Source organism: Otolemur garnettii, unplaced genomic scaffold (assembly GCF_000181295.1).
Source record: "Otolemur garnettii isolate 467f Iridium unplaced genomic scaffold, OtoGar3 scaffold00141, whole genome shotgun sequence".
Classification (NCBI taxonomy): domain Eukaryota; kingdom Metazoa; phylum Chordata; class Mammalia; order Primates; family Galagidae; genus Otolemur; species Otolemur garnettii.
In genome coordinates this window covers 85,470-103,470 of record NW_003852536.1, presented here as the reverse complement: position 1 = coordinate 103,470, position 18,001 = coordinate 85,470, and the positions used below count along the sequence as shown (strand labels likewise).

The 18,001-nt window shown below is 36.9% G+C and overlaps 1 protein-coding gene across 1 annotated transcript in view; it reads left to right on the top strand.

Annotated features, from left to right (window-relative positions):
- Window positions 1-18,001, top strand: part of SRP72 (signal recognition particle 72) — a 39,384-nt gene that overhangs the window by 4,288 nt on the left and 17,095 nt on the right. The window contains exons 3-11 of the mRNA XM_003798797.3: window positions 1,756-1,879; window positions 4,067-4,210; window positions 4,291-4,402; window positions 7,441-7,472; window positions 8,939-9,063; window positions 9,153-9,210; window positions 13,605-13,736; window positions 15,084-15,212; window positions 17,732-17,804. Of these exons, the coding sequence (XP_003798845.1) occupies window positions 1,756-1,879; window positions 4,067-4,210; window positions 4,291-4,402; window positions 7,441-7,472; window positions 8,939-9,063; window positions 9,153-9,210; window positions 13,605-13,736; window positions 15,084-15,212; window positions 17,732-17,804 (929 nt within the window). The remainder of the gene's footprint in view (window positions 1-1,755; window positions 1,880-4,066; window positions 4,211-4,290; window positions 4,403-7,440; window positions 7,473-8,938; window positions 9,064-9,152; window positions 9,211-13,604; window positions 13,737-15,083; window positions 15,213-17,731; window positions 17,805-18,001) is intronic.

Sequence of the window (18,001 nt, the reverse complement as noted above, 5' to 3'; positions counted from 1 at the left end):
TTTTGTTGTTGTTGCAGTTATCATTGTTGTTGCAGCCGGCCCTGGCCTGGGTTGGAATCCGCCACCCTTGGTGTATGTGGCTGGTGCCGTAACCACTGTACTACAGGCACCAAGCCGTTCTTTTTTTTTTTGAGACAGAGTCTCAAGCTGCTGTTATCCTGGGTAGAGTGCCGTGGAGTCACAGCTCACAGCAACCTCAAACTCTGGGGCTTAAGCGATTCTCTTCCTCAGCCTCACAAGTAGCTGGGACTACAGGTACCTGCCACAACGCCGGGCTATTTTTGGTGGAATTGTCATTATTGTGTAGCAGACCCAGGCCAGGTTGGAAACTACCAGCCTCTGTGTATGTGGCTGGTGCCCTACTCACTGAGCTACAGGTGCACAGGTGCTGAGCCGGTAGTTTGTTTTTATTGTTATTAATCTTTTACTTTTATCATTTCATGGAAAGTGAATTTATATTCCAAATTATTACTGTAATTTGACTTTTCTTACACTTATGTATAGGCCCCCAAAAGAAATGTGTATCAAAATTAAGTTTGCAGCATATTTATTCTTTAATGGGATACTCGTTTATAAGATTTGGAACAATGTACAGGGGTGTCCAACCTGTCACATGTTGATTTTGTGAGGACCTTTTTTTTGCTCATCCGTGGTGTTGGATATCATGAAAAGTATGCACAGACCTTGTTTTTGCTAATCATCTTTTTGTTAGGGGAAAAAAAGGTTGGACTCCCCTTATACTTCCTTTTGTAAGAGAAGGAGGCTTTATGAATGTATAGACTTGTGTATATCTGCCTGTGCTTGTAAAAAAACAAAAATAACAGTAGAAGAGGAAACAATGAATAAAAACAGTCACTTATAGGGGCAAGTAGGAACAGCTTAGAGTGGGATAGCAGTGGGAATAAAGGCTGCTTAGTGTGTGTCTTTTCTTTTAATTTGAACCATATAAATGTATTATAAATTAAAAAGCAATAATCTAATTTTAAACGTTATTAAAAATAAAAGAGAAATAGAGGGATACTGGTTTCTCTTATTAAGTATATTTATGGTAAAATTCATATTTTGAATTTTGGCCATTTTGTGAGATAAGGGAACTTTTAAAAAAATTTGTTACTGAGCCTTGGATAAGGGTATTTACACAAAAGGGTGTTTTTTTGTTAGATAAGCAAATAAAGGATATTGTCATTTGCTTTGATAAATATTTTCCTTATGGATTATGATTAAAACATTAAAATGAGATATCACACTAATGTGTATGAATTAAGTATGTATGTGCTTTTGTAGTTCTGTGTTTACAAGTTTCATTACAAATACTGTGCTGTTTTAAGATTTCAGTTATTTCTTCTTTGCTAATCATACACTTCTTAAACAAGATAAAGGAGCATTATATGGTTTATTATTTTATTATTAATTATTTTACTAATAGACTCAAAAAACTTCTAAAATAATCCACTCTCTTTCTATCTAAGACAATTACTTAGCTGACTCATGATTTCCTTCTTGAATGCCTGTTTCAAAAGGCCAGTAATTCTAAAAATATCCATGAAAGCAAGAGGGGCTACAGAAGTGGGTATGATATATTCTGCTACTTATGAGCTGTCTGATTTTTGGACAAGTCACTAATCTCTGTCAATTTTTTCATCTGTTGTTATGGGGATGAAATAATATATCAAGTGGTCAGAGCAGGGTCTGGCATAAAGTGGGTGCGCTGCATTATTAGAGAATAACCACGTGTTGGGTTTCTTCCTTCCTTAGTAGCTCGCTCTCCTTTGAGAAGGCATATTGTGAGTATAGGCTGAACAGAATTGAGAATGCCTTGAAGACCATAGAAGGTGCCAGTCAGCCAACAGACAAGCTAAAGGAGCTCTATGGACAAGTGGTAATTACTGCTTTAACATACCTGCTAATAGTCATTCTGAAGGGGCATGACACACCTCTGGCAAGGAGCCGGGATGAGGAAACCCAGCCCATCCTGATGCTCCCCAAACTAGCCACCAAACTGTTGTTCAGGTTTGAACATTTCCTCTTGATCGTCATGCAAACAGTTGCATGTATCATGTTCTGTGAATAAATGACTTCCTTAAGGCAATGAGAAAATTAAAATGGAAGAAATACTATGAAATTTGGACATTTTAGTTAGGAAGATGAAGGCCAGTGAACATATTTGAAATAGTGTTTCTTTCTAGTATTTGATGGGTATTTTATTTCAAGTTTAAAATACAGGAAATTGTGGTAGATAAGAATTTGGGTGACTTTAGCTAGTTCATGAAATTATGAAAATATTTTATTCTAAAAGGATTTTGAGACCATGAAATTAAGCCTCATATAAAATAGGACGAGTAATGAGAAGAAGACAGAAATATGTATATTAGGACAAACTGACATTTTGTCAAGTTAGGGCAAATAATATATTGAAGATGTTGTTCCCAATAGATAGTATAAATGTATTATTTATTTATTTATTTATTGAGACAGAGTCTTACTATGTCACTCTTGGTAGAGTGCCATCACGTGACAGCTCACAGCAACCTCAAACTCTTGGACTTAAGCGATTTTCTTGCCTCATCCTTCCAAGTAGCTGAGGGTACAGGCACCTGCCCCAATACCCTGCTATTTTTTTGTTACAGTTGTCATTGTTTAGCTGGCCAGGGCCAAGTTCTAGCCTGCCAGCCTCATTGTATGTGGGCAGAGCTATAACTACTGTGCTACAGGTGCTGAGCCAGGTAGTATAAATTTAATAGAACAAGTGGATTGAAGAAAGATTTGAGTGAATGGATGGATTCTAGGTCTATATTTAAAGAACTATTAAGATAAACTGAGTAAGTTTAGGGAAAATTCCAGCATTTTTAGGTTGATGAAGGTCCCTAGTCTCTGTCATAGACCTTTGACCTAGAGGGGTAGTTATTGTTCCTTGAGGAGAGCATAAATGAAATAAACAGGAATTATGTTGCATCTATATGAGATAAAGATAATATGAAGATTATGTGTAAAGGACTATGAAGTAGGTCTTTGCTGACATTTAATTTTGTTTCTGTTCACTGGGGCTTAGTAATCATTTTGGGTTGTAGAAAAGTTTTTCCTTTTCAATTCAGATTTAGGTAATAGCATTGTATTCTACAGAAAGGTTTTATTTCACAACCGTTTAAAGAAAATGGCTTTTCTAAACTGAATCATGCGTACAAATCTGCAATTTAGTACAGATTAATTGTAAGTAACTTTTTGAAAGTATCATAAAACTAATTTAAAATTATGGGCTGGGTATTGTAGCTGATATCTATAAGCTCATTTCTTTGGGAGGGAGAGGCAGGAAGATAGTTTGAAACCAGGAGTTCGAGATTAGCCTGGGCAACAGGGAGATCTTTCTCTACTAAAAAATTAAAAAATTAGCCAGATATGGTAGTGTGTACCTTGTAGTCCCAGCTATTTGGGAGGCTCAAGGGAAAGAATTGACCTAGGCTGCAGTGAGCTATTTTTGTGCCACTGTACTCTAGCCTGGACAACAGAACAAGACCTTGTCTCTTTGTTTTTGTTTGTTTGTTTGTTTGTTTTTTGCCAGGGCTGGGTTTGAACCCACCACCTCTACATATGAGGCCGGCACCCTACCCTTTTTTTGAGATAGAGTCTCACTTTGTCAACCTGGGTAGAACCCCATGGCGTCATAGCTCACAGCAACCTCAAACTCCTGGGTTTGAGCAACCCTCTTGGCTCAGCCTCCTGAGTAACTAGGACTATAGGTGCCCACCACCATGCCCCATCAGTTTTTTTATTTTTAGTGAAGACAAGGTCTTGCTCTTGCTCAGTCTGGTCTTGAACTCCTGAGCTCAGGCAATCCATCTGGCTTCCCAAAGTGCTAGGGTTATAGGCATGAGTAACAGTGCCCAGCCAAGACTCTTTCTTTTTAAAAAAAAAAAAAAAAAACTTAACAAATAATAAAAGATTGTCTGTGTTATGCTGTATTAAGATTCCTACATAGTGGTTCCAAAAGGATTTTTACATTGTTAAAGACAGGACACTATATTTATTTCTGATTTTTCTTTTTTATATTTATTTTCTATTTGTTCTTCAGTTGTACCGTTTGGAACGCTATGATGAATGCTTATCAGTGTATAGAGATCTTGTCCGAAACTCCCAAGATGATTATGATGAGGAGAGGAAAACAAACCTTTCAGCGGTTGTTGCAGCTCAAAGCAATTGGGAGAAAGTGGTTCCAGTGAGTATCCTTGTGTACCAGTATAGCCCTGACATAATGCTCCTGTCTGGTGTTTGACTGGTATTTTATTCTGTCATTAGGAGAACTTGGGCCTCCAAGAAGGCACACATGAATTGTGCTACAATGCCGCATGTGCACTGATAGGACAAGGCCAGCTCAGCCAGGCAATGAAAATCCTGCAAAAAGCTGAAGGTTGGAAGTTTGCTAAAATTGTCTGTAAATATAATGTGCATATAACTTGGCAGAGTATCTTCAACAGTTGCATTTGACCTTTTTGAAATTATTAAATGGAAGTCGTGGGTGCAGTGGGAATTTCTCAAAGTTTATGTCCTTTTTCTCTTTTTGACCATATCTGTCCTATGTTTTTGTCTAACCGCTAAGCCAGTCTATTTGTCTATTCAACCACACAAGACAAAGTGTTTTCAACCTTTTTTTATCTGACTGCACACGTGAACTTAACTTCGTTTGCACACTTAAATTATGTTGATCTAAAAAGGAGTAAAGGGGGCGGCGCCTGTGGCTCAAGGAGTAGGGTACCAGCCCCATATACTGGAGGTGGCCGGTCCCGGCCAAAACAAAAAAAAACAAAAAAGAGTAAAGGAAATATGCTTTTAAATTTCTTTCTTTCTTTCTTTCTTTTTGAGACAGTATCTCACTATGTCCCTCTCAGTAGAATGCCTTGGTATCAGTTCACAGCAACCTCAAACTCTTGGGCTTAAGCAATTCCCTTCAGTTCTCTTGCCTCAGCCTCCCAAGTAGCTGGGACTATTAAACTTCTTTCAAAAATGATTTAATTAATGATCTCCAGAAAATTTTAAGATCCTCTCACAGCACACTGGTTAAAAATTACTGCCTTAAATTTTAAATTTTGAGGAATATGCTTTAAACAAGTTACTATGAATATTACAAGTAAATTGAGTGAATTAGCATCAAGCATTTATAATAGCACATGCTGTGGATATAAGCATTTGTTAAGTATTTGTTATCATTATTACTGTTAAAGAGATACTCAAGTAATAACGGTATGCCCATCACATACTACGTTCATGTATACATATCACCATTCAAATATATCTTAACTGTTTCTGTACATAATATTCACATGCTATTTTTTTTTTTTTTTTTTTTTGAGACAAAGTCTCACTATCACTCTTGGTAGAGTGCCGTGGCATCACAGCTCATAGCAACCTCAAACTCTTAGGCTTAAGGGATTCTGTTGCTCCTGAGTAGCTGGGTCTACAGGCACTGCCACAACACCCAGCTGTTGTTTGTTTTTCCTTTATTGTAGTTGTCATTGTTTAGCAGGCCTGGGTCAGGCTCAAACCCACCAGCCCCAGGGTATGTGCTGGAACCGTAACCACTGAGCTATGGATGCTGAGCCAATATTCACATGCTTTTAAGCTTTTAATTAAGAAAAAGAATTATGTGAGAGCTTAAAGTCTGATCTTAACTTCTGAAACACTTAGCCTTTTCTTCTGTGTACATTTTCCCTGAAGCTGTGAAAGTGACATTGTAGGGACTGCTGTGAATGGTGAGGAGGAAGAAAAGGTGAAACAAGGTCTGTTTACTGTTTAATGTTGAAGGTTAAAAGAAGAGTAAGATTTTTCTGTTAAATATTGAAGGTTAAAGTAAGAGCAAAGGTAAAATAGCATCTTGAGGGGAAAAATCTGTTTAAGAATTATGATTTCAGCTGACTGCAGTGGCGCAAATGTAGCACTTTGGGAGGTTGAGGCAGGAGGATTTCTTGAGGCCAGAATGAGCAATGTAGTGAAGCCCTGTTTCTACAAAATATTTTTTAAAAAATTAACTGGATATGACAATGTATTCTTATACTCCCAGCTAATCAGGAAGATTGCTTGAGCCCTGGAATTTGAGGTTGCAGTAAGCTATGATGATACCTCTACACTCTAGCCCAGGCAACAGAGTGAGACCCTGTCTCAAAAAAAAAAAAAAAAATTTATAATACAATAGAACCTCTGTAGTTGACCACTCCTTAAGTAGACCTGATTGTTATAGACCAGCATGTACCACACTTATTCATCCGTACAGTAGGCCTAGTTCTTTAACTTGATCACCTCCATGTGATGACCAGTTTGTTACAGTCCTTTGGGTGGTCAACTTAAGGGAGGTTCTACTGTATTATGATTTCTTGATCATATCCAGTGAAGAACATTCTCATACATTTCAGATTTGAGTATAGAAGACTTTGCAGTGAAAAGCTTGGTAATGTGTAGCAGATTTTATTTTTATTTGTTTATTTTTTTTTAGAGACAGAGTCTCATTTTATTGCCCTTGATGGAGTGCTGTGGCCTCATAGTTCACAGCAACCTCCAACTCCTGGGCTTAGGCGATTCTCTTGCCTTAGCCTCCCAAGTAGCTGGGACTACAGGCTATTTTTTGTTGTTGCGTTTTGGCTGGGGCCAGGTCTGAACCTGCCACCATTGGTATATGGGGCCAGTGCCCTACCCACTGAGCCACAGCTGCCACCCATGTGTAGCAGATTTTAGAATTTGCATACCTTTTGATCCAATAATTTCATTTCTAGAAATTTATTTTAAGGAAAAAATTAGATAAATTTACCTGTGTATCTGCATGAAAGTTAATTGAAGGGCTGTTCATAAGATCAAAAATTTAGAAACAATGAGTTTCTGTGTTGTTAAAGAATTAGCTAAATTTTACTATAATTGCAAAGATTACCATGCAGTCATTAAACCAAGAATATAAGTAAAGTTATAATGTAAATCTGTATTTATTGTAACATAAACATGTTCCACAGTATATTAAATGGGAGTAGGAATGTTTCAAAATAGTATGTACAAAGTCACATTTTCATTTTTAAATGAAGCTGTGAATTTACATAAAAAAATGATAGCAGTGCTTATCTCTGGATGGTAGGATTACTTATTTTTATACTTTTCTATGATTGATTTTTTGTAGTCAACATTTATTGCATTTATATATTTCTAAATGTCCTTTAAAATTTTTTAGCATGGAGACTACAAGTGAAAGAGTAGTGCCAAAAAGCTGGGATAACCAGAGACCAATGATATTTACAAGGTGTATTTAATTCTAATGTAAATTTCAGATTTGCTTGTTATTGTGATTATCTTGAAATCTTCTGCCTCGAAAATTAGTTCTTGATGTTTGGAATGAAATGGGAAAATGCTGTTTGTGAAAGAAATAGGATTTACCTAGAAATAACTACTTTTAAAACAATTTTTCTCCTTTAGATCTTTGCCGCCGTTCATTATCAGAAGACTCCGTAAGTAATTCTGATATTATTAATCCCAAATTTTACACTTCTGACTGATACAAATCAGTAGGAAGCTGCATTGTAATATTTATTGACTTTGTAATAGATGATTGATTCATTGAATAGGAATCACACTAGAAACCACTCTGTCATATTTGATAAAGTGTGTTAGGGTGACAAATCATAATACAAAAATGTCTGCATATGTTAAGCATTTGACTTTAAATTTTAGCAATATAAATTAATTCTCCTGTTTTAGGATATAGGGCTGAGATCTTAAAGTGTGGGACTGCTTACAGGAATTCCATGCATATTTCTTACATAATGCACACATAATACAACATTCCTGATTTCCACATTTTTTTAAAGTGCAACAACATCTTAAAGACAGTTGGTAAACATTTTCATTATTAATGTTAACTTTTTTACCAATCTCTTAACTATTTTTTGATTCACAACTAACTAAAGGAACTTAACCTTTATCAAATCTTTCTCGGCATTCAACATTATTTACATTTAGACAAGGCCCTTTTCACATTTGTTCCTTACTTTAATTCTTAAGTTTTACCGTGTTCTCATCAAACCCAACTAGCATCGTAGGTTTGGAAACAACACATTTGACTCCTGTTGGCATGTACTCACCAGGCAAGAGCTACAGTGCTGAGTTGGTGAAAAGAGACATCTCCTGGTCTGGAGTGTTCATTGTACCTGAGCATCAGTTAACCTTTCCCGAAGGAAAGGAGAATGTGGATTAATCTGGAGCATCAATTTAGAGAACTATCACTTTAATTTCAGAATTAGTTTAATTATAGGATTACTTCAAATACAGAATTAGTTCCAGCTTTTATTTTTAATTTTTTTTAATTGTTTGCAATTCATTGAGGGTACAAAGAATTAGGTTATACTGATTATGTTTGTTAGACAAGGTCCTTCTTGTAACTGTCGCACCTCCAAGTGGTGTACCATACATGGTGACCCCCCATCCCCATCCCTCCTCCCTTGTCCTCGCTACCTCATTAGTTCCAGCTTTTGAAGTATTTTGAACGGTGTTAATTAGAACTTCATAATCTTTGTATTAGGGTTATGGTAGAACAGAGAGAAAGCATTTGTTAAATGTGTTTTTATGAGAAAATTATATTCCCAGAATTCAGGGGTATTATAGTAAAAAGTTAAACCTGCATGCTGGTTTTTTTACATTTTTTTTTTTTTTATTCTTGGGCTTGAGAGGATAATAATCAGTAAATGGTATTCCTGAGCTTGTTGTCATGTTCTTGTTAGATCTTTTTGTCAGATTCACTTAAACTTCTCTCTTTTGCTGGCAATTTCCGAATTTCAAAGAACTAACTCTAAGGGAAAATTCTTATGAAATTATATGTCTTTTAAGATTATATGTCTTTCAAATGATCAGACTGTTTGGTAAATATATGAGTCAATTTGGAAAATTTATAGGAAAAAAAAGTATTTCTTTCACTTAGGATGGGACTGAGGAAGACCCACAGGCAGAGCTGGCCATCATTCACGGTCAGATGGCCTATATTCTGCAGCTTCAGGGTCGTACAGAGGAGGCTTTGCAGCTTTACAATCAGATAATAAAACTAAAGTGAGTAATTAAAAGGAAATGTCTTTTATAGGGGATAGGGTTTCTTTTTAAAGGTTTGTTTCATTTTGACTATTGCTTTTTGTACACAGGCCGACAGATGTGGGATTACTAGCTGTAATTGCAAATAACATCATTACCATTAACAAGGTATGGAATATTCATGGCTTTCCTACATATGTATCTTACCCTGAAAGCTGATTCCCCCAGCCCTGTTTTAGGGCAGGATAAGTGTTCTTTTTAACATGGTATGAAAAGTCCATTGTAGGGCGACTCTTGTGGCATGGTGGATGGAGCGCTGGCCCCATATACCAAGGGTGGCGGATTCAAACCCGCCCCAGCCAAACTGCAACAAAAAATAGCTGGGTGTTGTGGTGGGCGCCTATAGTCCCAGCTGCTCAGGAGGCTGAGGCAGGAGAATCACCTAAGCCCAGGAGTTGGAGGTACTGTGAGCTGAGACACCACAGCACTCAACACTCTACCGAGGGCGATAAAGTGAGACTTATCTCTAAAAAAAAAAAGAAAGAAAAGAGTTCATTGTAGCAAAATCACAATGGAATGGAGAGTATTTTGCTTTTATAATGACAGTGATTCTGCAAGGTATATTCAAGTAATAACTTCTTTTAAAGTATAAGATCATGGTCTTTAAACTCTTCCGCTTTTCCCAGTTTATAATAATCTGGAAAATCTCTCTGTATTAGAGATATAAAACATCGGGACTTTTAAACTTTGCATATGTATGTATTATCTATTATTTCTTCATCTACTGAGTCTGAATGCAAGTTTTCTTTATATAATTTTTTTCTCTTGAGTTCTCTTTTTTAGGGAATATGGACAAGTATTCTTTTTCTTCCACCCTATGTAAAATATTATAAGTATGTATGTAGGCATTCTTACAGTATTGTACTAATCTGATTAAACACCATTTAGAGCACTATTTTAGTGGAAAAACATTTCAAGTTCAGATTTAAAATCCAAGTCAACAGAAAATAAAAGTAACATTTGATTTTTCTTGGTATGCCATGTGTCATCTTACCTCTTCCTCGTAATACTCTTTTTAGGTGGGAGTCCTTGTCTCCAGTTTACATGAGTATAATCTGAGGCTAAGAGGAGTTAAGTAATTTGAATAAGGTCCTAGCCAGTAAGAGGTAGAACTTGGATTCAGTTTTCAGTTTCTGACTCCAAAGCTTGCCCCGTCTGCTTCCCTGTGGCATCTCTCCTTAGAGTAGAAATGCAGAGAGTAAAGTAATTGCAGTGGTAATTGTGAGATGCTGCAGGCCATTGGAGCAGTACAGGTTTCCCAACACTGATGCCGGCATTTCAGTTTTGGCAGCAATATGTACCTACCCATGTTTATGAATTTTAAAATCCTTATCAGGGCAGATTCTTTTTATATAGCATATAATTATAAGGAAGAGAGTGTGAGAGATATCAATCTAAATATAATTCATACATTGAACTTTCTTTAGTCAATAGGTGTTTGTTTCTCACTTTAAATGGTACTAGAGGTAGTAATTCAGTAGTATTCAGTAGTAGGTAGTATTTCTTTCAAAAGAAATGTGAAGCATGGTCTTAATCAGTACATAGTCTTAAATCTGATTCTGGTGGGGAAAATGTTGTCCATGTTTAAATTTCTTGTCTGTATGATTTATAACTGTAGCATTTGGTAAAAGGAAAGGTCTGTGGGTTGGCAAGTTTGAGCTGACTCTTGAGGGAAGGATATGGTTTGAGATTTAAGCAACAGCATATATACAATGTACATATATAAAGAAATATTTCTGATTTGTAGGGGAAAAGTGAGAAAACAGAAGAGGATATATGACAGGTAGTTAAAAAGAAATAGGTCAGATTGAAGGTCTTGGAAATCAAGTTTTTATTCTTTATTTTATTTTTAGAGATGAGGCCTTGTTCAGTTGCTTAGGCCAGAATGCAGTGGCTTGATCCTGGCTCGCTGCAGTCTTAAACTCCTGGGCTCATGTGATCCTCCTACCTCAGCCTCCTGAGCAGCTGGGACTACAAGCATGTGCCACCATGCCTGGCTAATATTTTTAACCTTTCATTTTTTGTAGAGATGGGGGTCTCAATATGTGAACCCAGGTCTTGAACTGCTGGCTTCAAGAGGTCTTGCTGCCTTGGCCTCCCAAAGTCCTGGGATTACATGTGTGAGCCATTGGGCCTGGCAAGTTTTTGAATAATAAAATGCCATAGTAAAGTTTAAGAGAAGTCTAACAGTGGCATCCATGATGAAGTATTAAAATAGGGGCACAAGAAAACCAACTAAAAAATATGGTTTCTTTAGGATTGATTTATATGAAAGGTGGTTTCTTGTTGTATATTAATATGGTTTCAAATTGGTTTGGAGCTCAACGCTGAGAAAAGGTAGAATTTATTTTAGATTTCTTTGCTTCCTTTTAGTCTTGAAACTAGTAGAAGGTTATTTAAAAAGCATAGTATTTTATGTATTTGCAAATAAATATATTGTTTTAACAAGCACTTATTTGTAAATAAGTATGTTGCTTTAGAAAGCTAGAATATTGTGCACATAACACTCAGTACTCAGTTTGTCTTTCTTAGGTTGCAATCAATGTGACTTAGTTGTTTTCCTTTCTTGAGAGGTATGTGACTTTCTGTAACTGTTAATGAGACTTTCTTTAGGCAGATAACACTGTTTCTCCCATACAGAAATTTCAGAAAATGAGCATTGTGGCTCAGCGCCCTGTAGCACAGTGGTTGTGGCACCAGCCACGTACACCGAGGTTGGTGGGTTTGAACCTGGCATGGGCCTGCTAAACAACAATGACAACTGCAACAAAAAATAGACAGGTCTTGTGGTGGGCGCCTATAGTCCCAGCTACTTGGGAGGCTGAGGCAAGAGAATCACTTAAGTGCAAGCGTTTGAGGTTGCTGTGAGCTGTGATGCCATGGCACTCTACCCAGGGTGACAAAGTGAGGCTCTGTCTCAAAAAAAAAAAAGAAAATGAGCATCGTTAGGCTCTGCTTAGTGGGGAAGAAGGGCCATGGTTTTCTAAACAAATGGACATGTTACATGAGTATCTTCTAAAAATAAGTTCAAAAGTAGTATGAATGTACTTCTGAGGTTTGTTTAATGATTTGCTTGAGTAGTGACTAGACATACCTTGTCACTGAGCATTGCTTAATTGCACTTCACAGAGAGTGCGCTTTTTACATATTGAAGGTTACATATGAAGGCCACCCCACATTGAGCTTATCTCTCAGTACCGGTTCCCTATAGCCTGTGCTCATTTAGTGTCTCTGTCAGCATTTTTTATTATAGCAATGAGAATTTTAAATGAAGGTATATCCTTTTTTTTTCTTTAATAGAGACAGAGTCTCATTTTATCGCCCTCGGTGGAGTGCTGTGGCGTTATAGCTCACAGCAGCCTCCACATCTTGGGCTTAGGTGATTCTCTTGCCTCAGACTCCTGAGTAGCTGGGACTACAGGCACCTGCCACAACGCTCAGCTATTTTTTTTGTTGCAGTTTGGCCAGGGCCGGGTTTGAACCCGCAATTCTTGGTACATGGGGCTGGTGCCCTACTCACTGAGCCACAGGTGCTGCCCTATATTGTTATTTTTAAGACATAATGTTCTTGCACACTTAATAGAGTACAGTATATTGTAAACATAACTTCTATGTGCCCTGGGAAACCAAAAAGTTTGTATGACTCCCTTTGTTGCAGTATTTGCTTTATTGCTATGGTCTAGAACTGAACCTGAAATATATCTGAGGTTTGCCTGTATTTCAGAGAGGAGCATGAGTTATTTTCCTCATTTATATAAATGCTAGAGGGCATAGTTTGTAGAAATTGTAAAATTGGGTATCTTGATAGTCCTAATACATGGTAAGATTTGTGCTACTCATATCCTTATTATTTCCTTTAAAAAGCTCAAAACAAGCACTATTGAGAAGATAAAAATTTTATTTGCTTTCCCTTCAAAGCAGCTCACTTTTAAGCCTTTTCATACCTCTAAATAGGAAGCTTCCTTTGGGAAGGCTTTAAAAGGATTAGGGCTAGATTGTGGGATAGATATATGTTCACTGTAGATTGGAATTGCAGAGATTTTGTTTACGTCTGTGAACCAAGAGCCCAATACACGAATATGTGTGCTTAGGTGCCCTAATCAGATAGATATGTTCAAGTTCTCTTGTCTTTATATAAAATTACTAAATGAAAGAAGAATAAGGCCTTGGAGTGTTAAAAGAATTGAAATCTGATACTCTGGCTTGGCACCTATAGCTCAGTGGTTAGGGTGCCAGTCACAGGCACTGGGGCTGTTGGGTTCGAACCTGAGCCTGCTAAACAACGACACAATAACAAAAAAATAGCTGGGCGTTGTGGTGGGAGCCTGCACCAGGTGCTTGGGAGGATGAGGCAAGAAAATCGCTTAAGCCCGAAAGTTAGAGGTTGCTGTGAGTTGTGATGCCACGGCACTTTATGGAGGGTGACATAGTGAGACTGTCTCAAAGAAAAATAAAAGAAATCTGAGACTCTGTTTAATGGTGGATGAACTTTTCTTTGTCAGGACCAAAATGTCTTTGACTCCAAGAAGAAAGTGAAATTAACCAATGCGGAAGGAGTAGAGTTTAAGCTTTCCAAGAAACAACTACAGGCTATAGAATTTAACAAAGCTTTACTTGCAATGTACACCAACCAGGTAGGTAATAGGCCTCTGGTGTCCTGGCTAAACCTTTTGTTATGGTATGATAATATGTGCAATAATAGGTTATTAATTCAATTTATTTATATTTTGTCTTAACCTCATAAACATATTTTTTTCTTTCTTCAGAGTGCTGTATATCATAGATTTTATTTACTAAATAAGTAATTTGCCCAATTTCTTGTAAGGATGTGGAGTTGTGGGCTTTTAAGAGGAAGAAAATAGTGTTCATATCTTTAAATGAGATAATTTTCTCATTACCTTATTTCTGATCTCTCTGAATTAAGATAGAAACATCAAAGGTGCCAACCATGATTATCAATTTAAGATTCATCTTTAATTTTAGTTGTGTGTAGTCATGTGATAAATATTCAGGAGGTCAATTCTGACTCTACAGGGTGTCCCAAGAGTAGCCATAGTTAGGGAAAATTACAACAACACATATCTTGGAAAGTGTTCACCATGAGTGGGAGAGAAGACTTAGTATGTAAGTAGAAAGAGGTGGCCAGCATGCAGAGCATATCCTGTGAATATTTTATAAAATTTTGTAATGGGCCAGGTGTGGTGGCTCATGTCTATAATCCTAGTACTCTGGAAGGCTGAGGTGGGTGAATCACCTGAGCTCAGGACTTTGAGACCAGCCTGAGCTAGAGTGAGACCCCATCTCTAAAAATAACAAGGAATTGTGGCAGGCGCCTGCAGTCCCAACTACTTGGGAGGCTGAGGCAAGGGAATCATTTGAGCCCAGGAGTTTAAGGTTGCTATGAGCTATGATGCCATGGTACTCTACCAACAGTGACAAAGTGAGACACTGTCTCAAAAAAAAAAAAATTATTGTAATGAATAGTTTGTAAATAAAGATACATTTAGCTACAATTTCCCATTTTTTCCTGGTTATAGTGACTTTTAGGACATTCTATACTATGTATTCTGATAAATTCCAATTTCATACTCTTTTAGAACAGAAGTCTTAGTGGGAGAGTAAAAGGCCCCAATGTTTTTTTAATTTGGAATTATTCTCAATACTTTTGCAAGAAATAAGATATTTTGTTATCTTGGAAGGAAATGCTAACAATTCTGGAATTAGGCGTCCAGATGAAGTTTAGAACTTACCCTTTCCTAAAGGTATTTGTTTTTAGAACTCAGATTAAATTCAGTAAATGGAAATTATTTTCTTATAGGAAAAATTTGAAAAGAGATATTTGAAATTCTCATTCCAGGCAGTTTGTTACCTACTATTTTGTTTTAATGGATTTTTTTGTCCTTCTTTTCGTTTTTTGTCATTTAGAATTTACTTTCATTAACCAGCTTATTTTTGTTGGGGGCTTGGGGTGCATCTTGTAGGCAGAACAGTGCCGTAAAATATCTACCAGTTTACAGTCCCAAAGTCCTGAGCATCTCCTGCCTGTGTTAATCCAAGCTGCCCAGCTCTGCCGTGAAAAACAGCATACAAAAGCAATTGAGCTGCTTCAGGTAAAGGAATTACTTGAACAAAGTGTCAGGTATTTGCTCTGTTGTGTCATTTTCAGTATGCTATGATAACCTACAAGCGTGTAAATTTAATGGGTAAACTAATAGGCTGTGTACCACTAGACAAATTCCATTGTCACTGCAGTTGATTCTTAGGTTACAGCTTTGTTTTGTATAAATTTGCATAATGTAGTATTTGTCATAAACCCTGAAAGATGCTTTTTCATTTTGAGTTCTGTTTAACAGGAGTTAGGGATTTGTTTTAGGCTTATAATACAAGAACTGCTTTTTAAATAATCTGATCTCTATCCGAGCATTGTGGCGGGTGTCTGTAGTCCCAGCTACTTGGGAGGCTGAGGCAAGAGAATCGCTTAAGCCCAAGAATTTGAGGTTGCTGTGAGCTGTGACGCCACGGCACTCTACCCAGGGCAACATAGTGAGACTCTGTCTCAAGAAAATAATAAATAAATAAATAAATCTGATCTTCAGTGAGTCCCAGTCCAAATCCTCAAACAATAGCAGAGATGCTGCCTTCATTTTTATCAGCCTCCAAACTAGTATTCTATTACATGTTTGAATTTCCTGAGTGTGGATGGACTGGACCATCCTGAGAGGCAAAGTTGGGACCTTTAGTAAGGAGATACCATTTGAATGTCTTTTTTAAAAAAAAAAATGTATTTAGTCATCTTTATCCCGGCTGGTCCTCTGTGTCCACAGGTTTTACATCCAAGGATGCTACCAACCATCCTGACTGGTTGGTCCAAAACATTTTTGTACCAACCAAACAAAATATTCAGGGGAAAAAATGCATAGTTGTATCTGCATTGAACATACACAGACTTTGTTTTTGTTATCATTATTTCCTGTATAATATAACAAATATTTACATAGCATTTATCAGGTCATTAACTAAAAAAGAAAGTTTATTATGTCTCAAATAAGAGGCAGTACAGTTAATCTAAGTATGTGCCTGAACCATTGACATAGTTTTGCCACCTTACACAGTAGCTTGTTTGTACCAGCAGCAAAGAAGCCTGGAGAGCGAATGGCGATTAAATTGCCAAAGATGTTTTCCACACCTTGTCAAGAATTAAATATTTTCCTTGCAAGAAGTGGTGCAAAGTCTGGAAAAACTGGCAGTCAGTTGTTGCAAGGTCTGATGAATATAGTAGGCGACAGAGGATTTCCGGATTTCCAAGGCTAGCTTCTGTAGTTTGAGCAGCATTGTATGACACGTGGCCGAGTGTTGTCTTGCAAGAGGATTGGCCTGTCTCTATTGACCATCTCGTTTGCTTAATCATAAGCATCTTCTTCATTTCATCCAGTTGGTTGCGGTAGATATCCCTTGTAATCTGTTAGCAAGATTTCACAAAGCTATAGTGGGTAATATCAGCACTGGATCACCATGCAGATACCAATAGCTTTTTTTGATTTATATTTAGTTTTGGACTGTGTTTCAGCATATCTTATTTATTTAACCATTGTGCCAAATGCTTTGATTGTCAAAAATAATCCATTTTCATCACATATAACAATACGGTATAGACATAATGAGCCTTTATGTCATGACAGCCAAGAAAGGCAAGCACTGAGATGCTCTCTCTTCTAATACTCATTTGATTCGAGCAGAACCCATCTATCCAGCTTCTTACTTTGCTAATTTGTTTCAACTGGTCCAATATTGGAATAGTAACATCAAACTTGACTGCTAATTTATGCCCAGCTTGAGATGGATTCACTTCCACTACTGCTTTTGGCTCATCGTTATCCACCCTGGCCTCAGATGGCTGTAAACTGTCGACATACTGTGGGTTCATTAGCCGCATCCTTCCCAGACAACTTTGTTGATATTTTGCTGCATTGATTCCATGATGAAACTCATATTCAAAAATAACATGAATTTTTTACTTACCCATGTTCTCAGAAAAATTGCTTTGAAAAAAATTTGAAAGATCATCATAAGCCAAAATGTATGTGTGTTTGAAAGAATGGGGAAGTACCTTCACAATTAAAAAAAAAAATGAAAAAGTGCCAAAGTGAAATGTCAGATCAACTATCAAACTTATTAAATATAGCATATTTTAAGTTATTAAATATGAAATGTCTGATTCTCTTAAGAACTAACTTAATGCATTATATTGGTATTATAGATGATATAGACATTTAAGTGCATGGACTATATAGGTTATCTGCAAATACTACAACGTTTTCTATGAGGGACTTGAGCATTTGACCTGGGAGGGGTTTCAGTATCCCACAGATACTGAGGGACAATGTATTTCTCTGTTGGTGATTCCCAGGACACTTGACATTATTGCATTTACTTGCAGAGCATACCTTAAAGCCAAGTGGGTGTTGAACAGAATTTTCCCTCAAGTTAAGATTTTGACCCAAAACCACAAGTTTAATAATTTAAAACTAGATTTTAAGTTTTTTTGTAGATGAGATAAATAATTATAATGTATACAGTTTGTTACATAAATTGAATGTGATTTTATTTTCTTCAACCAAAAACCTTTTAGGAATTTTCTGATCAGCATCCAGAAAATGCAGCTGAAATTAAGCTGACCATGGCACAGTTGAAAATTTCTCAAGGTATTGGTGATGATTTTCATCCTGATTATAGTACTACTTTATATCACAAGAATGGAAAAGCAGGTATCCAATGTACTCGATACTAATATGAAACTAGTAGATGAACAAATACGCACCCACACAAGAGAAAAACACAAACTCAAGTAGAAGGGAAGAGAGAGGCAGGAGGGGTTCCTGACAGGCAGAATGTAAGGGCA